Source organism: Meles meles, chromosome 9 (genome assembly GCF_922984935.1).
Source record: "Meles meles chromosome 9, mMelMel3.1 paternal haplotype, whole genome shotgun sequence".
Lineage (NCBI taxonomy): Eukaryota > Metazoa > Chordata > Mammalia > Carnivora > Mustelidae > Meles > Meles meles.
In genome coordinates this window covers 50,859,724-50,883,475 of record NC_060074.1, presented here as the reverse complement: position 1 = coordinate 50,883,475, position 23,752 = coordinate 50,859,724, and the positions used below count along the sequence as shown (strand labels likewise).

Here is a 23,752-nt window from a genome sequence, read left to right as displayed (position 1 = left end):
CTTGGCCTCCCGAATTCAAGTCCTCCTTTGGAAAATAGAGCTTACTTAACAACAAAACAAAACAAAAGAAACAAACAAAAGTCTCAACAAAATAGATTTAGAGGAGGCACACCTCAACATAATAAAGGCTATTGATGAAAAACCTATAGTAAACATCATACTCAATGCGGGAAATCTGCAAGCTTTCTCCTAAGGCCAGGAACAAGATAAGGATGTTCACTCCCACCATTTTTATTCATTTTCTTCAACACAGTACTGAAAGTCCTAGCCACAACAGTCAGACCAAAAAAAAGCATTCAAATTGGTAAGGAAGAAAGAAGTAAACCGTTCACTATTAACAGATGACACAATACACATATAGAAAACACTAAAGATTTCACCAAAGAACTACTAGCACCGATAAATGAATTCAGTAAAGCTGCAGGACACAAAATCATTGTTCAGAAATCTGTTGTATTTCCACACACTAATAATGAAGCAGCAGAAGGTGAAATTAAGAAAATAATTCCCTTTGCGATTCCACCAAAAATAATAAAAAACCTAGAAAAAAATTTAACCGAAGAAGTGAAAGACTTGTATTCTGAAAGCTATAAAACAATAGTGAAAGAAATTGAAGATGACACAAAGAAATGGAAAGAAATTGCATGCTTATGGATTGGAAGAACAAATATTGTTAAGATGTCTATACTGCCCAAAGCAATCTACACTTTAATACAATCCCTGTCAAAACACCAACAGTGTTTCCCGCAGAACTCGAACAAACAATCCTAAAATTCATATGGAACCACAAAAGACCCTGAATAGCCAAAGCAATCTTGAAAAAGAAAAACAAAACTGGAACTATTATCCAGACTTCAAGTTTTGAAATAGTACAAAACATTACAGTACTGGCACAAAGATAGACACATTGATCAATAGAACAGAATAGAAAACCCAGAAATAAACCCCAATTATATGGTCAATTAATCTTTGGCAAAGGAGGAAAGAATATGTAATGGGAAAAAGATATTCTCTTCAACAAATGCTATTGGGAAAACCAGGCAGCTATATGCAAAAGTATAAAGCTGGACCACTTTCTTATACCATACACAAAAACGAAGTCAAAATAGATTAAAAGACCTAAATGTGAGACCTGAAACCATAAAAATCTTAGAAGAAAACATAGGCAGTAATTTCTCTGACATTAACTTTAAAAACATTTTTCTAGATATGTCTCCTGAGGCAAGGAAAACAAAAGCAAAAATAAACTATTGGAACTACATCAAAATAAAAAGCTTCTTTCTGCACAGCAAAGAAAACAATCAACAATACAAAAAGGCAGCCTACTCAATGGGAGAATATATTTACAAATGACATATCTGATAAAGTGTTAGGATCCAAAATACACAGAAAAGTGATACAACTCAACACACACACATAAAACAAATAATCCAATTCAAAAACAGGCAGAAGACATGAACAGACATTTCTCCAAAGAAGACAAACAGAAAAGATGACATACAGAAGACATACAGAAAAGACATACAGACAAGAAAAGATGCTCAGCATCACTCATTATCAGGAAAATGCAAATCAAAATCACTGTGAAATATCACCTGACACCTGTCAGAATGGCTGGAATGAAAAACACAAGAAACAAGTGTGGGCAATAATGTGGAGAAAAAGAACCCTAGTGCACTGTTTGTGGGAGCGCAAACCCACATAGTGCAGCCACTATGGAAAACAGTATGACAATTCTTCAAAAAGCTAAAAATAGAACCAACCCATGATCCAGTAATCACACTAGTAAGTATTTATCCAAAAAAATACAAAAACACTAATTCAAAGGAATACACGCACTCTATGTTTACTGCAATATTATTTACAATAGCCAAATTATGGAAGCAACCCAAATGTCCATCAGTAGATGCATGGATAAGTAAGATGTGGTATATATATATATATATTCACAATGGAATATTATTCAGCCATAAAAAACAATGAAATCTTCTATTTGCAACAATATAGATGGATCTAGACAGTATAATGTAAGTGAAATCAGTGAGTCAGAGAAAAACAAATACCATATGATTTCATTTATATGTGGAATTTAAGAAACAAAACAAACAAGCAAAGATATATAAATATATATACATATATACATATATTCAGAGAATAAAGAGTGCAGAAATAAACCCAAGCATATATGGTCAATTAATTTATGACAAAAGAGGTAAGAATATACAATGGGAAAAGGACAGTCTCATCAATAAATGGTACTGGGAAAACAGGACATCCACATGCAAAAGAATGAACCTGAACCACTATCTTACACCATATACAAAAATTAACTCAAAATGGATTAAACACTTGAATTTAAGTCCAGAAACCATAAAACTCCTAGAAGAAGACTTAGGCAGAATGCTCCTTGACATCACTCTTGGTGATATTTTCTGGATCTGACTCTAAGGACAATGGCAACAACAGCAAAAAAACCCAAATGGTATTGCATTGAACTAAAAAGCTTCTGCACAGTAAAGGAAACCATCAACAAAATAGAAAGGTAGTCTATTTAATGGGAGAAGATAATTGCAAAGGATATATCTGATAAGTGGTTAATATCCAAAAAATATATATACAATGAAATACTACTCAGCCATATCTGATAAGCAGTTAATATCAAAAAAATATATATACAATGAAATACTACTCAACCATAGAAACACAGCGCATGTTTGTGATGACATGGATGGACCTGGAGGGTATTATGCTAAATGAAATAAGTCAGAAAGAGAAAGACAAATACCACAGATTTCATTTAAACATGGGATCTAAAAAAGCAAAACAAACAAATATACAAAACAAAACTCAGAGAATAGATTGATTGGTAGTTGCAGGGGACAGGCAGGGTAGGGAGGAAGGGATCAAGAAGTATAAAATTCCCATTATATAATAGGTAAGTCATGGGGATGTAATATACAGCATGATGACCATAATCAATAATATTGTACTGTAAATTTGAAAACTACAAAGAAAGCAAATCTTAAAATATTTCTCATCACAAGAAAAAATGTTCTATATTTGTACGGTGACAGACATTAACTAGATTCATTATGGTGACTGATTTGCAATGTACACAAATGTGGAATCACTATGTTGTATACCTGAAACTAATATAATGTTCTATGTCAATTATACATACATATATGCATACATACACACATACATACATATCTAAAACTACTGATTCTGTCAGGAACCCAGAGACAATAGGGAAGACACAAATAAGGACATTAGAGGAAATTTAGTCTCTGATACCTACAGTTACAGCCAACAGTAAACACAGCCTAACCCCTAGCTAGATAAACAGGCATCAGAACTAAACTCAGATATGGCAGGGATATTAGAATAATGATACCAGGATTAAAATTAATTATATTAATATACTAAAGTGCTAATGGAAAAAGAGTACAACATGTAAGAACAGATGGGAAATAAGATGGTAACTACACTTCTAGCGGTGAGCATTTTGTAATGGATATACAGTTGATCCTTGAACAACATGAGTTGAACTACACAGTTCCACTTACATGCAGACTTTTTTACAGTACTGTAAATGTATTTTCTTTTATGATTTTATTTTTTAAAAGATTTTATTTATTTATTTGAGAGAAAGGGAGTAAGTGTGAGAGATAGAGCACAAGCCAAGGGGGAGAGGCGGAGGGAGAAGCAGACTCTTTGCTGAGCAGGAAGCCTGATATGGGGCTCAATCCCAGGATACTGGGACCATGACCTGAGCCAAAGGCAGATGCTTAACCAACTGGGCCACCCAGGTGCCCATTTTCTTTATGATTTTATTAATAGCATTTTCTCTTCTTTAGCTTTATTGTCAGAATACAGTACATAATACATATAAAATTTAAAATATGTGTTAACTATTTATGTTATTGTTAAGGCTTTTGGTCAACAGTAGGCGATTATCACCTAAGTTTTGGGGGATTCAAAAGTTATTTGTGGATTTTTGACTGTGCAGGGTGTTAGCACCCCCAATCCCCATGTTATTCAAGGGTTAACTATAATTGTCAAATCACTGTATGTACACCTAAACCTAATATATCATCTATACTTCAACTTTAAAAAAAAGATCTAATGGGTAATGTAAGCAGAGAGATGGAAACCCTAAGAAAAAAATCAAGAGGCAATACTAATTAATATTGAAAATACTGTAAAGGAAATGAAGAATGTTTTTAATGCATTCATCAGTGGACTGGACATGGCTGAAGAATCTGTGAGTTTAAGAAATGTCTGACCTCTCTGCCATATCTGAGTCTTGTTATGATACTTGCTCTTTCTGCTGTTTCATGTTGGTTTTTGTCTTTCAGTATGCCTTGTAATTATTGGTTGAAAGTCAGACATGATATGCTTATTAAAAGAAAAAAACTGAAGAAAATAGGTATGTAGTGGGAGATTTTACATTTGACCAGTTAGGGGTTAGGCTGTGTTTTGCAAAAGACTTACTAAATCAGAAACTATGGAATGAGGTCCAGCAATTAGTGTTTTTAATGAGCCCTCCCACTAGTTCTCATGGATGCAAAATTTGAAAACTACTTCTGTACCATCATAATTACTAAGACCATGGTAAACTGGGGGAAAGTATAGGTAGAACGGCATGCACTGGCTTTTATAATAGCTCTAGCATTTGAGAAAGATAAGGACAATTATAAGAACTGTAGAGTTGGTTGGTTGTTCCTAATTATTATTAATGTGCTACAGGAAGGAAATGACAAGTTCATGTTAGCCAGCTATCTACTCAAGGCATAACACGAAAGCCAGAAACCACACATGGCAGCCTTTAAAGAGACTTTCAAAACCAAGGTTCCTTTGAGAAATGTTTCATTCTAAGACTGAGACAGAGAAAATACAAGGTGAGACTGAAGAATTGTGGTACCAGAAAGTAAAGAAATGCTAAAAAAAAAAAAAAAAAGAATTAATTCCTTAATTCCCTCCCTTCCCTTTGAGGATGGCCTGGACTCAGTAACCTGCTTCCTTGGAGTAGGGAAAGGGAAAAATATTAACTATAAAAAGGAAGTGCTGAACAGTTACCATCACCAGAAATCATGTGAATATCATGTACCCCCTACAATGATGTGATGAGGACACCTTTTTCCAAAACCCCATAACACCCATTAAAGCATGAAAAAGTCATCAGACAAATCTAGATTCGGGGACAGTCTATAGGATATCTGATCAAGTCTATCAAGGTCATGAAAAGGTATGCCTCAAGGCTATCAAGGTCATGAAAAACAAGACTAAGAAATTGCTACAAAGAGGAGACTAGGGAGACACGACAACTAAATGAAATGTACTACCTTGGTATGCAGAAAAGAGTTAACAGGAATGCCTGGGTGGCTTAGTCAGTTGGGCATCTGCCTTCGGCTCCAGTCATGATCCTGGGGTCCTGGGATGGAGTTCTACATCAGGCTCTTTGCCCAGTGTGGAGCCTACTTCTCCCTTTGCCCTCCCCCAATCATGCCTGCTCTCTTTCTCACACACAAGTAAATAAAATCTTTTAAAAAAAGAGTTCACAGAGCAGTCTTGAGATTGCTGTCCTTGGAAAGGCCTGCTTGCAAGGCTGGCCCTTGACTGGTGTCTGGGAACTTAGATTTTGGGAGAGTTCCCACAATTCCCTTATAAGAATGGTTCATGGTGCCTAAACTGTTCATACAAACAATACAGTTTATGGTGAACACTTGTTTTCCCTCTGAGAGTCTAGAAATTTGGGTGCTTGTTAGCTAGAAGGTACCTGTGTGACTAGCCCTTAATAGAAATCCTAGGCATTGAATCTGCAGTGAGCTTACTGGCAGACAACAGTTCTAGTTATCACAACTTGTTCCTAAAGAAATTAAACATGTCCTGTGTGACTCCACTGAGACAGGACTCTTGGAAGCTTGTACTTCTGGATTTTACCCCAGATTTTGCTGATTTTGTTTTGTATCCTTTCACTGTAATAAATCATAGTCATGAGGATGACTATATGCAGATTCCTGAGTCCTGGCAAATCATTAAACTTGGGGGTGGTTTCAGAGAACCTTGACACAGCTGGATTGGATCCTTGGGAAAAAAGAGGACATAATGTAAACATTGGTAAAATCCAAATAAAGTTTCGAGTTTAGTTAATGGCAATGAGTCAATATTTGTTTTTTAGTTTTGCAAATATTTCATGGAACTATAAGATCTTAACAATGGGAGAAACAGAGTGAGGGGCAAGTGAGAACTCTCTGCACTATCTTTGTAACTTCTCTGTAAATCTAAAGTTATTCTGAAATTAAAAAAACTTTAAAAAACTCAAACAAAATGCTTTAGAAATTCATTAAAAAAAAGACTATATCATTCATGTACCATTTATCAGAAAGAGAAAGAGAGATTATCTAAACTAAAACACAAAGGAAAAAATGAAAGAGTGAGAGAGAATGCAAGAGCTTTATTTACTGTAGCCACAGGGACAGATTATAGTTTAAACTAAAAGAAATCAAATTCAGGTCCTGACTGTGAGAGTAGTGAAATTATAAGGTTGAATTCATAACCCACAGCATGTCTCCTAAATTAAAGTCAGGACCGGGAAGGGAGAATCACGAGGCCTTGAGATCTAGGATGGAGATATCATGGTGGAAACTCTTGAGAACATTGAGCTGATAGATTTACCTCAATCCTCTGGACAAGGTACACTTGCCCTTGCTGTAGGATAGTGACCTCCCTTTGAAAACCATGCAGAAGTCTCACCCGAGAAAGATGCCTTCCAAGATACTAGATGCCCTTAAGATTTGCCACAACTATCTCCAGTGTTTCTAAGTCAATAACTAGGGTCAACTTCCATCATGGCCTTACTGGGGAAGCACTGTCCCTGTTTTGGAATAAAAAAGATTATTCACCAAACACATGCTGGCAGAATTGGAAGAACATAGCTGGCTGGGGATGGATCTTGGTATATGTTCAGGGAATGTGCTCTGAGGTAAGGATATTCTAGATCTGTTGAGTGTAAATCCAAAATAACCAAGAACTGAACTGAACTGAACTTGATAAGATTATTTTCTGTTATCAGGGAGCCCCTGTTATAGGGGCTCAAAAGATGTTGTATCACAGAAAAATATAAAAGCTGTATTTCTTTACATGGCAGAATTTGTGAGCTTCCATTGACATATCTTTTAATTCTTCAATAACTTCATCAGGGGAAGTTGCAATGAACAATCTCTGTATCCTCTTGTTTCTAACAGAATCTGGCTCTTAGGGACTATTAAGAAATTTGCTAATTGGACAAAATCACCAAGAGGCTGAGTACACAGAGAAAGGTAAATACTTACAGATTCTTGAGTATGCTTGGCATTCAAAGTGAGAAGTGTCTTTAAAATGTGAATACTTGGGGCACCTGGGTGGCTCAGTGGGTTAAAGCCTCTGCCTCCAGCTCAGGTCATGATCCCAGGATCCTGGGATCAAGCCCCTCATCAGGCTCTCTGCACAGCAGGGACGCTGCTTCTGGCCACCCCCCCCCCACCTGCCTCTCTGCCTACTTGTGATCTCTGTCTGTCAAATAAATAAATAAAATCTTAATAAATAAATAAATAAATAAAATAAAATGTGAATACTTGGGGCGCCTGGGTGGCTCAGTGGGTTAAAGCCCCTGCCTTCGGCTCAGGTCATGATCCCAGGGTCCTGGGATAGAGCCCCACATCCCTCTGTCTGCTCAGCGGGGACCCTGCTCCCCCCCCCCCCCGCCCACTCCCTCTGCCTGCCTCTCTGCCTACTTGTGATTTCTGTCTGTCAAATAAATAAAATAAAATCTTTAAAATGGGAATACCTTCCCAAGGCTAATCCTCAGCCCTTTGTTCTTAGTATGCACTCTTCTACAATATCCCTTCTAAAGGCTTTCAAACGCTGCAATAACCTGCTAAACTGTTCTGAGATTCTGCTACCTCAGACACATGGTGCCCACTGATGTCAGATTACTATCCAGATACTTTTTTTTTTACTATGTTACTCTGCTGCTCAAAATCTTTAAAGATTTTTTATTTATTTTATTTATTTGATAGAGAGAGATCACAAGTAGACAGAGAGGCAGGCAGAGAGAGAGAGAGAGGGAAACAGGCTCCCCGCTGAGCAGAGAACCCGACGCGGGACTCGATCCCAGGACCCTGAGATCATGACCTGAGCCGAAGTCAGCGGCTTAACCCACTGAGCCACCCAGGCGCCCCAAAATCTTTAAATGAGTATTTAGGGCCTTATATACTGAAATTAAAATATTTTAGCTTCTTGAAAGCTCTTTCCAATCTGTTTCCTCTTTATCTAGTCCTGTTTTCCATTCCAACTGTAAGTCTAAATCCTAGGAAGTCTCCAAATGTAATTTTTTGAAAACCATTTCCCTTCACCTGCAAATCTTTCTTCTTTGTGCACCAACTTCATAGAACATGCAATCACCTTTCTGAACTATTTTATGTGTAAGGGTTCTGTGGTTGCAAATGTTTTTATTTGAGCCACTGTTAAAATGTAGAAATAATTCTTAACGTTTAAAAATTGTTGAAAAATTGTAAGTTCTAGTAGGGCCCACACTTCAACAAATGACTCAAGTTTACTAGCAGCTGCCATCTTTGGATATGTGTTGTTCAGTTGGACAGTCACAACCACACTGGAAAAGTATTTACTGAGCACCTACCACTTGCCAGACACTCTTTTGGATGCTGGAGATAAAGCAGTGAACAAACTGGTCACGGAGTTTCTATGCTAAAGAGGAGACAGAAAACATGACAGTTAAGTTTAGGAAGTGGTAACTGCTATAGATAAAGCAAGCAGGGGGCAGCGTTAAGAGGGGTAGGGAATTTGTGGTTGGGAAGCGCCACCTGCACTTTCTATTCACGTAAATAACTGGCTGGCTCCTACGGAAACTTCATTTGTGGCTCCTATCAGGATCGTTATACACTGTCTTGCTCATGCTACACTAGCCCTAAAGGACTGTCAGGAACTCGAAGGTAGGAAGTGTGTGCCTCATTCGTCTTTGGAATCCCAGAGTCGAGCAGTGTTTTCAAGGCGAAAACATGATGGAAAGCGAACAGTTAGGGAATCCCCACAGAGCAATAGTTACTTCGACCACTGCTTTTCAGGGTGGTTATTCCAGCAGGGATTAGAAACCGAGACTCCATCCGTTTCCAGGGCAACGGGACTGTGACGCAAACGCAGCCACTGGTCCGCCCTCGAGGGATTAGACTGCAAGTTTAGGAACGAATTAAATGAGCGAGAATTAGATCTTCTGAACGCGGAATATCCCGCACGACCGCGCCCCTTCACTGCCGCCACCCACACGGTGGCTTCCGGGCTTTCAGGGTCGCCAGTTCTAGGAGCGACAACTTCCGGCCCCGAAGGTCCCCTGCTCCGTGGCTTGCCGGGGTCCTAGCGATGGAAAGGTGGCCGCGGCGGCCGCCTGACCCCTCACGGAAGACTGGGACAAGGGCTGCTGCCTTTTCCCGGGAGGCGGCGGCGACAGGAGCGCTGAGAGGATCCGCACGCCTGCGGAGCTCGTCCGGGAAAGAGAATTAGGCCGGAACGCGGCGTGGAGTGCGGACCCGGAGTGGCCCGTCAGGCGGGAGCCGGGCAGGTGCTGTGGCGGAAGTGCGAAGACGGGGTCCGAGCGGAGCCGTCTAGGAAGCGCCGGCCGTGGGTCACCCAACCTGGAACGGCGGCCGCGCTACAGCCAGACCGCAGCGATTAGGGCTCGGGAACGGCAAGATGCCTCTGTTCACCGCTAACCCCTTCGAGCAGGACGTGGGTAAGTGCTGGGCACGGGCTCGGACTGCTGTTTGTTGTGCTAGAAAGTGGGCGGCGGCGACTCCGGGGACTCGAAAGCCGAGCTAAGGGAACGAAGGGGGCGGCGCCGCTGCCTCGCTGCCCGGAGTTTTTAGGGGGCTACCTTGACGCGTCGCTAGCGGCCTGGGGAGTGCCTCTTGCACACCGGAGGTCGGAGTCCCGGAACGTCCTCGCCGAGCGTACGAATAGGGAAGAGCCTGTGGCTCGCCGGGGACTGGATCAAGTAAGCATTTGCGGAGTTGATGATACAAACTTCCTGCTCCGTCTACAGTTGGTTCGTCACCCCCCCCCCCCCCGCCCCAACTTGTGGATGATGCAGCGGTGGAAAGACCCTCCTATCTGAGGTAGCCTAACACAAGAGACCCCGACTTGCCTCCATTCAATAGGAAAACCCTCTTTCACCTCGCTCCGATACAAACGCGTCCAAGCTCTGTTAGTACAGCTTCAGGATTTATTCACAGTGGTTTGAAGTGTTACTATCTCTGGATGGCGCAAGTGCTCCGAGATGTTCTGTCTTAGGGTATGAAAAAGCCCTAGGATCTCAAAACAGTTTAGAACTGCTGTTTTATTTGTTGGAGTTGTAAGAGCGATGATGTTTTTAGTGACTGTGGAATGAGAGAAAAGATGATAGGATATGAGAACTTATTTTGGGCACTAGAAGAACAGTAGAATCTGACCTTCCCCTCAGTGATTCCTAAAGTCCCTGTATGGCGTAGTGGATCACAGTTTAATATTACGGTAGGAAAGGAGGCACTACTGTTCAAACAAAAAACACTGCCGTGTATAGATTATTTCATTGGCAATGCCACCAGTCACAGCTTCAAATACTTGTTAGCTCAAGTGTGATTGAAGTCACTATCCAAAAGACAGTTTGAGGATAAAAGAGCGAGTTTGATTGAGGCCCACCAGTAACAACATCATCTACTACTTTTTCTTCTTTTCCTTGAGGGGAGGTGGGGAGAGAGAGAGACTATCTCAGGTAGGCTCTGTGCCCAACATAGCCTTGATCTCATGACTCTGAGATCATGACTTGAGCTGAAATCGAAAGGCAGATGCTCAACCAACTGAGCCATCCAGGTGCCCCCCACTAATAACTTCTTTTAGACAAGTGAATGGGCGGCACCTGAGTGACTCAGTCAGATGGCCCTTCAGCTCAGCTCATGATTTCCGGATCCTGGGTTCCAGCCCAGCATCCAGCATCCAGCTCCCCACTCAGTGGAAAGTCTGCTTCTTCCACTCCCTCTGTCCCTCCCCACTGCTCGCTTGCTCCCTTTCTCAAATAAATAAATAAGTATCTTTTTAAAAAATAGACATGTAAATGGGATTAATAGAAAAAGTGGAATGAAATTATATGGAGTTTAAATTGCCCTTAAATCCATATCACAGAAGAAAAGTTATATGTTAATGTTTTTCAGAACAGAAATTTCCTTTTAATTTGAAATAGTTAAGTAATATAAGCAAGTTATTATTTAACGTGAGATATCTAGGATATGTTCATTGCCTTTTCACTTACCCTTTTTGTTTCAGTCTGATTTTGTTTCAGTCTGATTGGGTTTTTTTTTTTTTTTGGTCATTCTTCTGTTCACTTTTCATTCAAAAAACATCATTGAATGATTAGTGTGTGTACCTGTATTGTGTGTGTATCTGTTAATTTCTGGGGACACAAAAATTTAATAGACTGAATTCTTGCCCTCGAGGAACTCTCAGTCTAATGGAGGATACATACATATGTAAAATAATAATGTAATAAATATATTGCTGGAAATACACAAGATGCCTTTCATTCTTTCTCTTTAAAAGTCATCTTCCCTGAAAAGACAACAAGGACTTTCAGGCACATGCTTTCTTTGTAAAGATGTTAACATTCTCCTCTCTGTCTCTCCTTCTCCTTTCTTGACAGTAATTCTGCCTGCAGGATGTAACCACCTCTAACGACATGTATATGGTCATTTTATATTTAAGGGTTTTTAAAGATGAAACCACATTCCTTTTGTAGGTGCAGTTTCACTGGAGGTCGAGCATTCTTGTCTTGACATCATTCATGTCGGGAAGAAATTCTTCCCTCAGACCTTGAGAAAAAGCTGTAGTGGATCAAGATGTCTACAAAGGCATTCTTAAGTTGTTGATGGCATATGACTTGTCAGATGGAAGCAGGCCAAAGCCTAGGAAGTAAGGATCTCCAACAGGTTCCTGTTTTTTTCTTGGAGTCAGAGCCTATAAACCCCGAAGGGTATGTTAGCTATGGCAATGTGAGCTCTTCAAGTATTTTATTTGATTTCTTCAAATCTGGATTTTTGTTTTGTTCAGTAAAATTCCTTTGAAGCTGTGTTGAGCAAAAAAATACAACATATTGGGGCACCTGGGTGGCTCAGTGGGTTAAAGCCTCTGTCTTCAGCTCAGGTCATGACCTCAGGGTCCTGGGATAGAGTCCCGCATCTGGCTCTCTGCTCAGCAGGGAACTTGCTCCCCCCCATCCCCCGCCTGCCTCTCTGCCTACTTGTGATTTCTTTCTGTCAAATAAATAAATAAAATCTTAATAAAAAAATAAAACATATCCACATACCTCCCACCATCCTCCCCTACCTCCACATCTTAAAGTGGTTGTATAGGGTTCTTGAGATGGAGCTTGGTTGGGGCAGCCATTCTGAGAGATTTCAAGGGAAGATGAAATGTGAGGGACAGAGCCACAGTAGGAAGACTGAGAAGATAATGTTAAAAAGGAAGATGTCATTTTCTTATGTTTTATGCCAGTTTTTCCAGTGTCATTACATTGCTTCCCAGGTCACGACTTGGCTTTTCTCTCCCCAACTCTAGCTCAGTTGTGACTTGCACATCTTTTTTCTCCCTACTCTAGCCAGACAACATTTTTTGGGGGGTGGAGAAGGCATTTTCTGCCTTTGTGCCATTTTCTGTTTACTGATAATCCTTTTTCTTTTTTCAACAACCTTAGTATTGCCTTCCTTATAGATATACTAACTTATATCCCACAAAGCTGAGCTCAAATTCTACCTCTATAAAACACTTAATGACACAGTGGATTGAAGTGTGAACTTTTATCTTGAAAGGAGACTCCTAAAAAAGAAAATATTTATTTGAGTTTGTTAGAGTGGAGGTGGAAGGGCAGAGGGGGAGAGAGAGAGGGAGAACCCAAAGCAGTCTCCACACCCAGTGCGGAGCCCAGCTTGGGGGCTCAGGCTCACTACCTGAGATCATGACCTGAGCTGAAATCAAGAGTTGAATGCTTAACCAACTGAGCTACACAGGTGTACCGAAAGACATTTTTTAAAAATAGGTTTTATTTATTTATTTGACAGACCGAGATCACAAGTAGGCAGAGAGGCAGGCAGAGAGCGCTGGGGAAGCAGGTTCCCTGCTGAGCAGAGAGCTGGATGTGGGGCTCCATCCTAGGACCCTGGGATCATGACCTGAGCCGAAAGCAGAGGCTTTAACCCACTGAGCCACCTAGGCTCCCCTCTTAAGACAATTCTTTTTTTTTTTTTTTTAAAGATTTTATTTATTTATTTGAATATTTTATTTATTTATTTGACAGACAGAGATCACAAGTAGGTAGAGAAGCAGGCAGAGAGAGAGGGGGAAGCAGGCTCCCCGCTGAGCAGAGAGCCCAATGTGGGGCTCGATCCCAGGACCCTGGAATCACGACTCGAACCGAAGGCAGAGCCTTAACCCACTGAGCCACCCAGGCGCCCTTATTTATTTATTTGACAGAGAGAGATCACAAGTAGACAGAGAGGCAGGCAGAGAGAGAGAGGGAAGCAGGCTCGCTGCGGAGCAGAGAGCCCGATGCGGAACTCGATCCCAGGACCCTGAGATCATGACCCGAGCCGAAGACAGCAGCTTAACCCACTGAGCTACCCAGGCGCCCCAAGACAATTCTTGAAGTGAGGTTGCTGTAAATTTTGCAAAAAATTAGTTAAATTTTGGTTATGGTTGAGAGTGATCACTTTAATAGTTAATTTCTTTCTGTATTTTGTTTATAACCTTAAGTCTTCACATTCTTAACATTTTAATTGATGTATTTTAACATAAAGTACAGGATATGATATATCCTATTAGCCAACTCTGTCAAGCCTAATATTGCCACACTTTTTTTTTTTAAAGAAAACATTCAAGATAGAGTTGAAATTCTTTGTAACGTTTAGCAACTCTTCTTGTCCTGTTTTATTCCTAATCCTATTCTTTCTCCTCCTTTCTCAGTGTTAAACACTCTCCAAAAAGATAAAACTGTATTTTATAATACAAATCACACATACACAAATACACTATATGTATTGTTTTGCATGTTTTTAAACTTCGTAAAAAATAGTGTCATTCTTTGTCATTTGGATCTTGTCATTCAGCATTTTTGTGAATTATTTCTGTTGATATTTATAGCTCTAGTTCATTAATTTTAGCAGTTGTGTGGTATTCCTTTGTATGAATACACCACATTATTTGTTAATTCTCCTATTGGTGGACATGAAGGTTTTTTCCAGGTTTTTGCCATAGACAACAGTGTGTGAAAGTTCTTACCCAGGTTTTCTTGTTTATGTGAGTGAGAGATTCCCTAGGGGTTTTATCTTGAAGTAAAATTCCTTACCTAAAGTATAGATAGTGCAAACTTGCAAATTATTAGTGCAGAACTGCCTTTCCAAGTGCTTGTGGGAGATTTTACTCCCACCAGCAGTGGCAGTAAAGTTCTTTCTTTCCTTTTTTTTTTTTTAATTTTTTTAATATTTTATTTATTTGACAGAGAGAAATCACAACTAGGCAGAGAGGCAGGCAGAGAGAGAGGAGGAAGCAGGCTCCCCGCTGAGCAGAGAGCCTGATGCGGGGCTCGATCCCAGGACTCTGGGATCATGACCCGAGCCAAAGAAAAAAAAAAAAAGTTAAAGAGGCTTTAACCCACTGAGCCACCCAGGTGCCCCAGTAAAGTTCTTTCTTGTTCGCCATCCTTATGAACCCTGGGTGTCATATTTTTACATCTGTGCCAAGTTGATGAGTGTGAAATAGGGCAGTGTTTTCATTTCAGCTTCATTGCTGGTAAAGTTGAGCATCTTTTAACTTATTTCTTGGTTATTTTGTTTTCTTTTTCTGTAAGTTACCTGCTTGTTATTTTTACTTATTACTCTGTTGGATTATTTTGTCTTTCTGAATTTTAGAGTTCCTTGTACATTCTCTACTAATCTGTTGGTTGTGTGAATTGCAGATATGTATCTCAGTTTGTTGTCTTTCATTAAGAAATTTAAGATTTTTAAAAAAGATTTCATTTATTCATTTGAGAGAGAGAGAGAGAGTGTGGGCGTGTGCCATACACAGATTCCTGCAGGGGTACGGGAGGGGAGGTGCAGAGGGAGAGGAAGAAGCTGACTTCCTGCTGAGCAAGTGGCACTCCAGGACTGAGAGACCATGACCTGAGCTGAAGGCAGACACTTAAACAAGTAAGCCACCCAGGTGTCCCAACAAAATTTAAGTTTTAATTCATTGATACTGTCTTTCTTGATTTCATTTTTCTTACTTTAAGAAAGGCTTCTCTACCCCGAGGTTATAAGGATCTTGTCATATTTTTTTCTGAAAGATTTTTTGTTTTGATTTTCACAGTTAGGTCTTTAATCCACCTGGACTTGATATTTGTGCAAGGTCTGAGGAGGAATTTGATTGGATAATCAGCTGTAGTAGACAATAATTTATTGTCTAATCACTACCTACTGAATTGTCTGTCTTTTCCTGATGATTTTGGGACACTTTCATACAGTACATTCCTTAATGTACTGTACTGTATGAAAGTGTCCCAAAATCATCAGGAAAGGAATTAAGAAATTACATTAAGGAATGTACTGTATGAAAGTATGAAGCCTGTGTCTGTGCTTTTGGTCCTTCTACACTGTTCTCTGTCTAGTCTGCCAACAATACCACATTTAAATGTCAGTGGCCTTGGACAAGTTCCCCTGTTTTGTTTTTCTTCATTTTCATAGTCTTAGCTGTTTTTAGACTTTGTTCTTTCATACTGGTTTATGAATCACAGTGGTATAATCATAAAAGGGAATCTCTTTTATGCTCTTTTAGCATTTAAGATAAAGGCATTGTAATTTATATTTTTGTTTCCTGTGAACTGATGATGTTGATAATTAAAAGTAGATGTTTTTATTCCTTTTAATAATAATTGGTTCTGAACTTACTTATAGTTTGAAAATAAGGCAAGAGGGTAAGAGGATTATTTTTCTACAAGTAAATATGCAAGATAATACTGTAGCTGTGTTCTTAGGTGGATGTGTCTCTGTGCTGCTTTTTTTTTTGTTCAAATGAAAGAACCTTAAAGTGTTCTGAGTGTTAAAAGAATAGACCTTGCTTATAGTATGTAGTATAGAATATCAAACTCCAGTGACTTGACAACTTATAATTCTAACCATCATTTTTTTCTTTCCTTGGTTACCTTGCCTCCCCAGATCTAACCTTCTCTTTCTCCCCTCCTTTTGGCTTTTCACTTTATCTTTTACAAAGTTTTGTTGTTGTTTTTTTTTAATTTTATTTATTTATTTGAGAAAGAGAGCATGAGAGGTGAGGAGAGGTCAGAGGGAGAAGCAGACTCCCTGTGGAGCTGGGAGCCGGATGTGGGACTGGATCCCCGGTCTCCGGGATCACGACCTGAGCTGACACAGTTGCTTAACCAACCCAGGCACCCCCCCCTTTTTTTTTTTTTAATTTTGTTTATTCCTTTGAGAGGGCACAAGTTGAGGGGAAGGGCAGGGGGAGAGGGATAAGCAAGCAGACTCCCCACTGAGCAGCCGCGGGGCTCAATCTTAGGACCCCGAGATCATGACCTAAGCCTACCACCTAAGCCAAAGTCAGATGCTCAACCGACTGAGCCACCCAGGTGCCCTTTCACAAAGTTTCTAAAAATATTTTTGCTCATAGTCTGCCTTCCTGTATCAGTTATATGTCAAGCAGAAACATTTGTCAAACCCCCTTGGTGAGAATATTGTTTCTAGAAACCTGAGACATTTTGGTATTGCTCATCCTTTTCCCTTATCCTTTCCTTTTTAGGACACATTAGTTCACATTAGTTTATTGGCATCTTCACGTCTTCTTTTGGAGTAATAAATCCTGTTCCCATCTTTTAGACTACCCTTAACATTATTATTTTTTAATTTTTTCAGTCGGTTAACATACAGTGCAATATTGGTTTCAGGAGTAGAATTGAGTGATTGATCACTTATGTACCACACCCAGTGCTCATCCCAACAAGTGCTTCCTTAATACCCATCACCCATCTTGCCTGAATCCCACCTACCTCCCTCCGTCAGCCCTCTGTTCTCTATTAAGAGTCCCTTATAGTTTGTGTCCCTCTTTTTTCCCCTTTTCCCCCTTCCCATATGTTCATCTGTTTTGTTTCTTAAATTCTGCATATGAGTGAAATCATATGATATTTGTCTTTCTAACACTTTTTAATGGACCTATAACTGCTAATGTCTGAAGAATAAGCACCTCTCCTATGACACTCTGTGGAACACTTAATATTTCTTTACCACTGAAACTTGTTTGTGACAGCTATCACTGTTGGCATTCAAAGATTTTCCTTAGAGTCCTCTAGTTAAAGAATGTTGAAAACTGAAAATCCCATGAAGTATTTACAGTTCTTTTTTTTTTTTTTTTAAAGATTTTATTTATTTGGCAGAAACAGCAAGAGAGGAAACACAAGCAGGGGGAGTGGGAGAGGGAGAAGCAGGCTCCCCGCTGAGCAGGGAGCCTATCCCAAGGTCCTGGAATCATGACAGGAGCCCAAGACAGATGCTTAACAACTGAGCCACCCAGGTGCCCCAAAGTATTTACAGTTCTGGCTGACTTTTAATGCAACAACAGAAGTTGTATTTAATAGGTCTTTTATAAAAGCATGAAGGAAAATGACAAAGAATTAAAAATTATTATGTACTGTATCCCTATTATAATTTTTAAATGATAGTTACATATAGGATGAAAGAAATTTGCTAGTGAAATTTTTATTGTAACTAAAAACTTGGCAGACTCTTTGGTCAGTAAACATTCTTTCATGAAGCATTTGTTTATTCTCACATGAAACATGAGAATTGTAGAGACTCAGGATTTAGGTTATGTGAACTAAAAGGGATTTTTTTAAAAGATTTTATTTATTTAATTGACAGAGAGAGATCACAAGTAGATAGAGAGGAAGACAGAGAGAGAGGAAGGGAAGCAGGCTCCCTGCTGAGCAGAGAGCCCGATGCGGGACTCGATCCCAGGACCCTGAGATCATGACCTGAGCTGAAGGCAGCGGCCTAACCCACTGAGCCACCCAGGCGCCCTAAAAGGGATTTTTTAATTGTTATCTGAAGCAGATTCTTTTGCTTTTATGTGTCATGGGATGAAGTATCTTAACATTCTCTCCTAAAAGCTCTGCCTAAATCTAGTACTGCAGGTTTTGGTTTTCCTAGTAGTGCTATGCCCTTGACGGTTGAAGGAAAAGAATTTTTTTTTTATGTTGTTGCCTTTTTTGGCTCTGTTACTCCACTTGATCGTGAATAAATCTTTGTATTTAGTTTAGGGATTAAACCCAAAATGGTCAGTGTGACATGTATCAGACAACACCCTCTGAAAATCAGTGTTCTGAAGTGTCCCACCCATCTACTTATTTTAAGCTCATATTGCTTCCATTTCATGTCAGGAATTTGTCAGTACCTAGTGCTATACTTTTAAAATTTTAGTTATTCTAGTGTTATCTCATTGTAGTTTTAATATGTATTTATCTGATGACTGTTGCACTTTAAGTACAGTTATTTGAGGGGCACCTGGCTGCCTTAGTCAGTGGAACACACAACTCTTCAATTAATCAATCAATCAATCAATACGAATCAATCAAACAAACGAATAACCTCTTTTTTGAAGTATCTATTTTAAGTGTTTCATCTATTATTCTTTTTACTTAATTTTCACAACTCATCTTTTAAGCATGGCAGCCATTTTAATCTCTCATAATCTGAGTCAAGGTGAACTCTGTAGAGACCTTGGGCTAGTAAATTAGTTTCAGAGCTGGGTGTATAGAAGGCAGGTCTTCAGTGTTTAATGGGCGGTATGTGTACCTCACAGATGCATACAGAGTGTGCATGATGATTTCCTCAGTTTGAAAAGGTCATGTGATTGCCTGTGCAGTCTAACTGCTTTTGATTTTCCATCTTTGACATTTTAGCTACTTTGGAGATTCATTTTTCCTTTTCTCCAGCTATCATGCGCATGAAGCTTCCTGATAGGTCTGTTACAATAAAAATTATGCTTACTACATTTTTGTTTCGTCCCTATTCCCTAATGTAAGAGTGTGGAAATGAGCATGCCCATTTTGTGGAGTTGGGAGGGAGTTGGTGAGGTGTGGGTTTAGAGAGGGCATGTTGGGGAGTTATCAGCCAGGAAAAAAGTGAATTTGCAGAAATTCAAATGCTGGTCCTAAACCTTTTGCCTTTTCAATAAGTGGTTTACAATATTACAAAGCAGTAAAAGATGACTTTGATGTGGTTTCCCCCCTCCTTCCTAATTGTCCTACGTGCCCCCCCCAATTCTAATGGTGATGTGTAAAATCAAAAGAGGGTCAGTCACTCTTCTGTATTCCACCAGATCAAGAAGCTCTTAAATAGATTATTTTTTTAGATGATGTGGAGGTAGATTAGGTGATATTAGATGATCCTTTTCTTTTAGATAGGACTTGAATTTACATTTCTCCTAGTCAGTATGTGTAAAATATTCATACATAGAGAAACTGAAAACTAACTTGTTGGGAAGAGTTACTTAAGCAGTTTTGAAAAAAAATTGCACTGAAGCAGCAGTTTGTTTAAAATTCAAACTAGGGAGGAAACCCTGAACCAGATGCCCCACATTGAAGTCCCTGTTTAACTACTTATTAGTTGTATGTCCTTATGCTAGTTACTTTTCTGTGTCTGTTTCCTCATCTCTAAAACGGAGAATCCTTACTTCAGTTGATTGAAGTATAAGTGGTTTAGCATATATAAAATGTTTTGAAGCTATTACGTACTGTTGTTCTTAATTAAATTATTACCTACCATTCAGTACTCAGAGCTGTAAGTTGATTTGCATTTTAGAAGATAATGAGCAGTATAAAAAAAAGAAGATAGTGAACAGTGTATTTTTTTCCTTTCTTTTTTTTTATGAATTTTTTAAAAATTTCTTTTCAGCGTAGCAGTATTCATTGTTTTTGCACCACACCCAGTGCTCCATGCAATACGTGCCCTCCCTACTACCCACCACCTGGTTCCCCCAACCTCCCACTCCCCACTCCCCACCCCTTCAAAACCCTCAGGTTGTTTTTCAGAGTCCATAGTCTCTCATGGTTCACCTCCTCTTCCAATTTCCCTCAAGTCCCTTCTCCTCTCCGTCTCCCCGTGTCCTCCATGTTATTTGTTATGCTCCACAAATAAGTGAAACCATATGATAATTGACTCTCTCTGCTTGACTTATTTCACTCAGCATAATCTCTTCCAGTCCCGTCCATGTTGCTACAAAAGTTGGGTATTCATCCTTTCTGATGGAGGCATAATACTCCATAGTGTATATGGACCACATCTTCCTTATCCATTCATCCGTTGAAGGGCATCTTGGTTCTTTCCACAGTTCGGCGACCGTGGTCATTGCTGCTATAAACATTGGGGTACAGATGGCCCTTCTTTTCACTACATCTGTATCTTTGGGGTAAATACCCAGTAGTGCAATTGCAGGGTCATAGGGAAGCTCTATTTTTAATTTCTTGAGGAATCTCCACACTGTGAACAGTGTATTTTAAGGTAGAATTTACATTACTGCTTTCCCCAGAGTAAACTGAAGAGTCACATCAAGGAAATACACCCAAACAGACCAAAACATTAAATGAGGAGGGAGGAGTAAATGAAGGAAATGTATGTTAAACCTAGATATTCTAGAATGCTAGAAGTTTGGTTGTTATTAAGTCAGAGAAAGAGGTGAAATATTTATTATCTATCGGGTTGAATTTTTGAATATAAATATTTTAGTCAAATTTACACAAAAGTTGTGTGGTCTAGAAACTTAAGTATATATCATTATTTTTATTTATTTATTTTTAAAAGATTTTATTTATTTATTGGACAGACAGAGATCACAAGTAGGCAGAGAGGCAGCCAGAGAGAGAGGAAGGGAAGCAGGCTCCCTGCCGATGCCGGGCTCAATCCCAGGACCCTGGGATCATGACCTGAGCCGAAGGCAAAGGCTTTAACCCACTGAGGCATCCAGGCGCACCAGTATATATCATTATTTTAATCATTAAACACGTATGACTTATTTATAAACTAGAAAAATTTGGCTCACCTACATTTTCAGTAATTATTTAGTTCATAATGAATTGGTCCAAAGAGAGAACATTTTTATATCTTTAGTAAACGCTGTCAGTTGTGATTTCTTGTTAGATTCGAAAAATGAATTCTATTTACTTACTTCCCATTTTCTAGTTTATTTCTGCTATTGAAAAAAAAATTTTTCCGGTTTTCTCCTCTACTCCTACTATAATTTAAGGTATAAAAATAATTGGTGTTTTTCTTATTAATATGTAAAAGACAATTTTTCCTCTAAGATCTAAGCATTGCTTTAGTCATGTCTCAAGATGTTGATATGTTGGGACACCTGGGTGGTTCATTTAGTTAAGTGTCTTCCTTTGGCTCAAGTCAGGGTGCTGGGATTGAATCCCACATGGAGCTTCTTATTCAGCGGGGAGCCTGTTTCTCCCTCTGCCTGCTGCTTCCCTTGCTTAGGTGTACATGTGTGCTCTTTTTCTCTCTTACAAATAAATAAATGGAATCTTTAAAAAAAATTAAAAAGATACTTATATGTTGTATACTAATTACAACAAATTTATATATTGCCCTCTGTTATTATCTTAATTATTTATACGTCCTGACTGTAAATTTCCATGTGGTTGGGTATTAAACTTGGTCTAATTAAAAACAACAAAACATTTATGTATGTATGTATTTTTTTAGAGATTATTTATTTATTTGACAGAGATCACAAGTAGTCAGAGAAGCAGGCGGGGGCAGGGGGAAGCAGGCTCCCCGCTGAGCAGAAAGCCCTATGTGGGGCTCAATCCCAGGATTCTGAGACCATAACCTGAGCGCAAGGCAGAGGCTTAACCCTCTGAGCCACCCGGGCACCCCAAAAACATTGTATTTAGAGAATATACTGTGTATATTGTCCTAGATTATTTCCAGGTTTTGATAGTTCCATGCACATTTGAGGAAAGATTTAAACTCTGCTTTAATGTACAGATAGTTCTCTCCTTATATAGTTCCAATTTGTGTGAATTTAGTTATCATGTTTTAGTTAAGTAACACCAAACCCCAATAAGAAGTCTTAACAATACTCTGAGCATAGAATCCAGCCAAGCATACCTGGATTTTAACTATAGGACTATGAGATAATAATGGATGGTGTTTTAAAATACTAACTTGTAGTAATTTGTTACATAGCAAGTTTAAAAAGTTAGTATTATACTGAGACTGTCTAGTTAAAATTTCTTTGTTCTTCAAATTTGAGAACTGCTATTGATTTTTCTTTACATTCACTGTTTCTCCAGTCTCCAGTCTGTTTTTAAGCCCGTCTAGTCAATTTGTTTAGTTTATAATCTGACTTTTTAATTCTAGAAATTGTAATTTTATAGTTCCCTTTTCTCTGCTGAGTACTCATCATCTACTTACTTATTATGACAGTCTTTTGCTTTAAGTTCCTGGTAATACCTGCTGTAAAGTACCTTTTGTGTGTGTGTGTGTGCTAATTCTGATATTTAAAGTATGCTATTTTCTGTCAATTACTTATATTTTACTGGTGACTTTTTATATTATGCTGTTCATATGATTTTTTTTTAAGGAGGCTAGATTATGTTGTCTTTGTTTAAAGAGTGTTGAATTTTGTTCTGTCAGGTAATTTTTTAAAAAGATTTTATTTATTTATTTGACAGACAGAGATTACAAGTAGGCAGAGAGGTAGGCAGAGAGAGAGGAAGGCAAGCAGGCTCCCTGCAGAGCAGAGAGCCCAATGTGGGTTTCGATCCCAGGACTCTGGGATCATGACCTGAGCCGAAGGCAGAGGCTTTAAGCCACTGAGCCACCCAGGTGCCGCTCTGTCAGGTAATTTTGTTATGGGAGGATCTTTTAGGTTTTTGTTAGGTTTGGTTTTCTTTGTGACGCAGGCCTATTTTGATATTGAACTAAATTACAGGGACCCTTACTCACTTTTTGTGTTTCAGTTGAATGCTTGAAATGTTCTCTCTACTCTGGAATTAAATTACAGGGAGCCTTACTCACTTTTTGTGTTTCAGTTGAATGCCTGAAATGTTCTCTCTACTCTAGTTGGGTGGAGTATTAGTTCACTTGGGCTTCTATAACAAAAAACCTTGAATTAGGTGAATTCAACAATAAATTTTTCTTCTTACGGTTGTAGAGACTGGAAGTCCAGGAGCAAGATACCGGCAGGGTTGGTGTCTGATGAAATGTCTCTTTCCTTGGGTTGCAGATGGCTGCCTTTTCATTGTGTGCTCACATAACTTCTTCTTTGTGCTTGTATGGAGAGATGGTGAGATATAGTGAGCTCCATGTTGTCTCTTCCTATTAGGATACTGATCCTCTTGAATCAGGGTTCCATCCCTATGATCTGTTTTAACCTTTAGATAAAGGCTCAGTCTCCAAATATAACAACACTGTAAGTTGAGTCTTGAATATCGGAATTTTGTGGGGATACAACTGTTCAGTCCATAATAAGCAGGAACTCCAAAGACTTCTTGCACTGCCAAACCTTTCAGCCCCATAGTAGGGGGTCTCTGCTAGACTTCTTAGAGATTCAAGTAGCCTACCTAGCCCTTGACCAAGGACCCATGTCAAATCCCAGAACTTTGGTGCTCAGAAATATG

General features: G+C 39.2%; 1 protein-coding gene across 3 annotated transcripts in view; it reads left to right on the top strand.

The window, feature by feature from the left end:
• The first annotated feature begins 9,508 nt into the window (after positions 1–9,508).
• Positions 9,509–23,752, top strand: part of STAM2 (signal transducing adaptor molecule 2) — a 51,003-nt gene continuing 36,759 nt past the window's right edge. Inside the window, exon 1 of one of the 3 annotated variants that reach the window (XM_046019289.1) lies at positions 9,509–9,790. In XM_046019289.1, coding sequence (XP_045875245.1) covers positions 9,751–9,790 — 40 coding nt within the window. In that variant the 5' untranslated portion in view covers positions 9,509–9,750. The remainder of the gene's footprint in view (positions 9,791–23,752) is intronic. The other 2 variants (XM_046019288.1, XM_046019287.1) reach the window with 2 other exon arrangements.